The 4,678-nt window shown below is 50.0% G+C and overlaps 1 protein-coding gene across 1 annotated transcript in view; it reads right to left on the reverse strand.

Annotated features, from left to right (window-relative positions):
• Positions 1–1,695: 1,695 nt before the first annotated feature.
• The window catches only part of Pex5 (peroxisomal biogenesis factor 5), an 18,818-nt gene continuing 15,835 nt past the window's right edge, over positions 1,696–4,678 (reverse strand). Inside the window, exons 5-8 of the mRNA XM_029478260.1 lie at positions 4,097–4,479; positions 3,638–3,803; positions 3,182–3,339; positions 1,696–3,040 (exon numbers count right to left, since the gene is read on the reverse strand). Coding sequence (XP_029334120.1) covers positions 2,839–3,040; positions 3,182–3,339; positions 3,638–3,803; positions 4,097–4,479 — 909 coding nt within the window. The 3' untranslated portion in view covers positions 1,696–2,838. The remainder of the gene's footprint in view (positions 3,041–3,181; positions 3,340–3,637; positions 3,804–4,096; positions 4,480–4,678) is intronic.

The following is a 4,678-nucleotide window of genomic DNA, read 5'->3' on the forward strand; positions in this document are numbered from 1 at the left end:
TGTTTTCCTCTCGCAGCTTCAAAGTTTCAGATTCTCCCCTTCATACATGTTTACTTCATTGTTGTGCAGAGTAAACGACACAGATCTGGTCTTGGTGTTCCCTGTGTGGAAATTGTTTTCCTAGAATCTCTTGCTGAAGAGGCTTTTTTTTTTTTTTTTTGGTTTTTGAGACAGGATTTCTGTCTGTCCTGGAACTCACTCTGTAGATCAGGCTGGCCTCGAACTCAGAAATCTGCCTGCCTCTGCCTCCGAGTGCTGAGATTAAAGGCATGTGCCACCATTCCGGGCTCAAGGCTTTTTCTCAATGTATGTTTTTGACACCTCTGTCAAAAAAATTAAATGGCCATGGCTATGTGATTCCTGTCTGTGTTCTTCATTCAGTTCCATTTTAAAGGTCTTTTGCATCCCCAGTTAGATGAATTCCTTGGCTTTGCTCTCTAGGTACTGTGAATTTCTTTCACTCTGTTTCTTGCGGGGTTTATCAGGTGTTTTCCAGTGGGGTCTTGAGGGTCTTAAGTACAGGATCATGTCATATACAAAAAGGGATAATTTGGGCTTCTCCTTTCCTATCTGTGTCTTTTGTTTTGTCACCCAGCTAAGTAAAATTCAAGCACTATACTGAATAAGGACAGAGGCCAGCATGTTTATCTCCTTCCTGCATTTAGAGGAAATATTTTCAGATGTCCCCATTTCTTTCTTTTTCTTTTTTTTTTCTTTGTTTTTTGGTTTTTCAAGACAGGGTTTCTCTGTATAGCCCTGGCTGTCCTGGAACTCATTTTGTAAACCAGGCTGGCCTCGAACTCAGAAATCTGCTTGCCTCTGCCTCCCGAGTGCTGAGATCAAAGGTGTGCGCCACCACGCCCAGTTGTAGATGTCCCCATTTCATACACTGGCTATGATACACCTTTTGCTGAAGTAACTCCTTCTATTGCTACTGTCTCCCAGGCTTTGTCCATGAAGGGATGCTGAACTTGTCAAAGGCCTTTTCTGCCTCTACTGAGATGATTTTGTGATTTCTGTCTTTGAGTCTACTGATGTGCTGGTCTATAAGGTTGACCTGCATATGAAGATACCTCCTGCTCTAGTTTGCTTTCTATTGCTGTGATAAAATGCTGACCAAAAGCAGCCTGGAGAGGGAAACCAAGACAGGAAGAGTGCTGCTTGCTTACCAGTTACAGCTCTGCCTCGTAGAGCTAAGGCAATCTGCCAATTAGCAGGCAGGCAGACAGACACATGAAGGAGAAGCAGGCAGAGACCTGGAAGTAGAAGTGGCTGCCATGCAGGTCCACTGGCTACAGCCATACAGAATCCACAATGCATACTGCATTGACACTCACATAGGCTATGCTAATGGCACCCCCACACCCCTACTCCAGAACCATGTGGACCTGTACAACCAGGCGAGGTACAGCCTAGGTCAAGAGCAGAAGTAAATCCATGGCACTAAAGAGTCAAGATTATACAGCACACGCAATTCCCTTTGTAACAGTAACAGGAATGTTTTAAGAAGAGAAAGGGAGAGAGGGAGGAGGGAGAAAAAAGTGAGTGTCAGAACATAACTGCAGCAGGTCGCTGGCACCAGTCATCCTGGAGAGAGGGCTAAGTAACCCTACGCCAGTGAGAAGCTAGAAGACAGAGAAGGGGAAATCTGAACATCAGTCTGCCTCCCTCCACCCCAACTTCAGCAGCGGAACCTACTCATGTCAGTCCAGTTTATTCATACAAATATTTTACAGTTTTATTTTTAAATCATTTACACATATGCATACAAAGAAAAATAAATTTCAGGATGGAATTTTGGGACCATGGCAGTTTAAAAAAAAAAAAATCTGATCATTAGACAAGGTAAGAGGCTTAGCAGTCATTTATGGGGGTCTGTGCATCTCCCCACACAGAAACAGTGGAGAAGTCTCCAGCTGCTCCGTCAGAATCCCTTCATCTTCACCTTGTGGAGGTAATCGAGGGGAAGGGATTTTCAATGATATCCCCTATAACGGTTTCAAGAAGGCTTATGGTAACACTGAACCCTCCCTTGGTTGGGAATTTGGCAAGAATGCAATTTGTGAACCAGGTTGCTACAAGAGGTTGTTTAGTTCCTACTTCCAAGTCTCCCAAGANGAGAGGACTGCAGTGCTGACCCTATCACTACTGTCCCATCTCTGGGCTCATTCCACAAATGAACCTCCCTCCCTCATAGGCCATGCCACCTGCAGTGACAAGCCCTGGCCCTGAGGACAGTACAGTAACCACATGAGCATCTGCTGCTTCAGTGTGCACCCACAAGATCCAAGCTCGCTCCCAGGAGTGACAGAGCTGTGAGCACTTGTCCCAAGTTCGGCTCTAGGGAGCCACATCACCATTTCAGTGAGCAGGGCAGCTCCTAACATCCATCCCAGCTGGCATCGCACAGATGCTCAGGGGAGCCTCTTACACACAACTGCCCAAGGAAGCNGGACTGTTACCAATTCCCAGGAAGAGTGGGGCAAGGAGAGACTTACAAATGTGGCAGACCCTATCAGAAATGGCAGCTGATGACAATTCCCCTATGTCATTGGGTCCTACCCAAAAAGCAGCACCAAGAACGGGCATGATGAACAGAAAGAGATCTGTAGCTGGGTATACAGCCCTTGAATTACCAAGGGGCAGAGACAGCTCATCCCTACAATTAAGTAGGACCTAAGACACAGCTATGCACCCCTACTCTGAGGCAGCTCCTGAGAGGTCGTACCGCTTGTGGTCATCAGCCCACCCCCTTGGTAGGCCCGTTTGAGGAGAGGGAGTCACACCCAGAGCGCGGACCCCTCCAAGCAGACACTCACAGGGCAGCCCATCCCACTGTCACTGGNGCAGGCCAAACATAGCTAGGAGGGCAGACAGATCCCGAGCATCGGCCGCCCCATAGGCATCACTCTGGCCTAACATGGATAACGCCAACCGCAGGGTACTCCAGATGTTCTCAGACATGGCGCCCCCCTCACCCCGAGGGCCCCGGCTCTTCCTCTGCATGTTCAGAGCCTCCAGAAAGTGTTCCACAGCCTCACTGTAGGGAAGAGGAATGAGAGCTAGTGAGCAGAACAACAGTAGGAAGGGCAGAAGGGCACGGGGAGGGAGGGAGGGTCAGAACATCAGAAACNGAGGCCGAGAAACAGGTTCAGCTGCTTACAGCAGGACCCACACTCACCGGTGAGCTCCCAGGTTGATGCAGCTGATGCCTAGGTTATACCGGGACCGAATATACCCAGGCTGTAGTTCAAGGGCCCTGCGGTATGCAGCCACTGCTTCTTCACTCTGGTTCCCATTGGCCAGGGTGGCCCCAAGCTTGTTCCACAGCAAATAGTCCTAGACAGGGAGGGACAGGGAGGTCTGGGAACATGAGCTAAACTTGGGCCAATGTCTGCCCATTCCTCCACCTGCTTCGCTACTGTTTGGTTAACATAGTTACTAGCCCACCCTCTTCCCCTCGGCAGNTCCCAGTGTGGTCACTGGGGTACCCAAGCAGACTCCCGCGTCCACATGCTCCTGCTCTCCCCAGCAACCCTGCCTTGTCCCAGTCTTCCCAAGGCTTTCCTGGCATGCACGCTGGGACGCAATCTCCCATGTGCTAATGACTCTTCCACCTTCTTTCCCCAAGGCTCACATTGGGGCGAACACTGAGGGCAGCTGTGAAACAGTCCACAGCCTTGTCGTACTCCCCGCTCAGGTTGAAGAGGACTCCCAGGCCACACTGCACATCAGGGTCAATGGATGTAGGGTCCAGACGCACAGCCGCCAGGAAGAGTTCTTTTACTTCAAGAAACAGGGAGCTAAGTAAGGAGAAGAAAAAGCACAGAGGTAGGTAAATAAATGGGTCACCCGTGCTCCTAGCCACCAATCTCTTAAGTCAACCATATCCCCAAGATTGAGGGTGTTTCAGTCAGCTCCTTTCCCCACATCCACTTTACAGCCTGCTTCACTCATCAGCACTGCCTGGCAGAATGCTGACCCTGAGTAACCCATCACACTCGTGAATCACAGCACACCCTACTTGACAAACCAAGGTCATATTCTTACTAGGACTGGCATTACAGGCCTCACCCCAGGAATGCCCCACACTCACTCAGACAGCAGAGATCCCAAGATGCGCTTGCTGGGGCCTGCCCCAGTCGCCCCTTCTTCCCCAGGAGCCACCAGATGAGCGTAGGCCGGTGAGTAGCGCAGCCAGTCCCTCAACGTCTCACAGGCCTGTCGTTGCAGGGACTCATTGGTGAAGCTCACAGCCAGCGCCATCAGTGCTGTCCGGTTATCCGGCTTTAGTTCCAGACACCTGATGGGACAAAGAGCAGACTGAGTATCTGTAATGACACCTGCAACCCTGAGCACCAGGGGTGCGCGGCCAAGCTTTGAAGCACAGTCATGGAGGCCGTTCTTCTGCCCTGTCAGCACTACATAGAGAAGAACCTCGGGTCTTAATATTAAAAATTCNACTCTGAGATGGGCAAAGTTTCAGCAGCCAAAGACCAACCAGGACCCCACAGATAAACCCCAAGCTGATGATGGNTGGGAATCAAGCCTCTCACGCTCACTCTGAGCCACGAGGACTTGGAACATCCTCACAGGTTCATCTGTGTGCTAGTGGCCAGAGACAAGGACAAAGACCTGGTTCTATTAGGCTAAAGGTTACTTGCAAAGGGCTACGTCT

This window comes from Mus caroli, chromosome 6 (assembly GCF_900094665.2).
Source record: "Mus caroli chromosome 6, CAROLI_EIJ_v1.1, whole genome shotgun sequence".
NCBI lineage: Eukaryota > Metazoa > Chordata > Mammalia > Rodentia > Muridae > Mus > Mus caroli.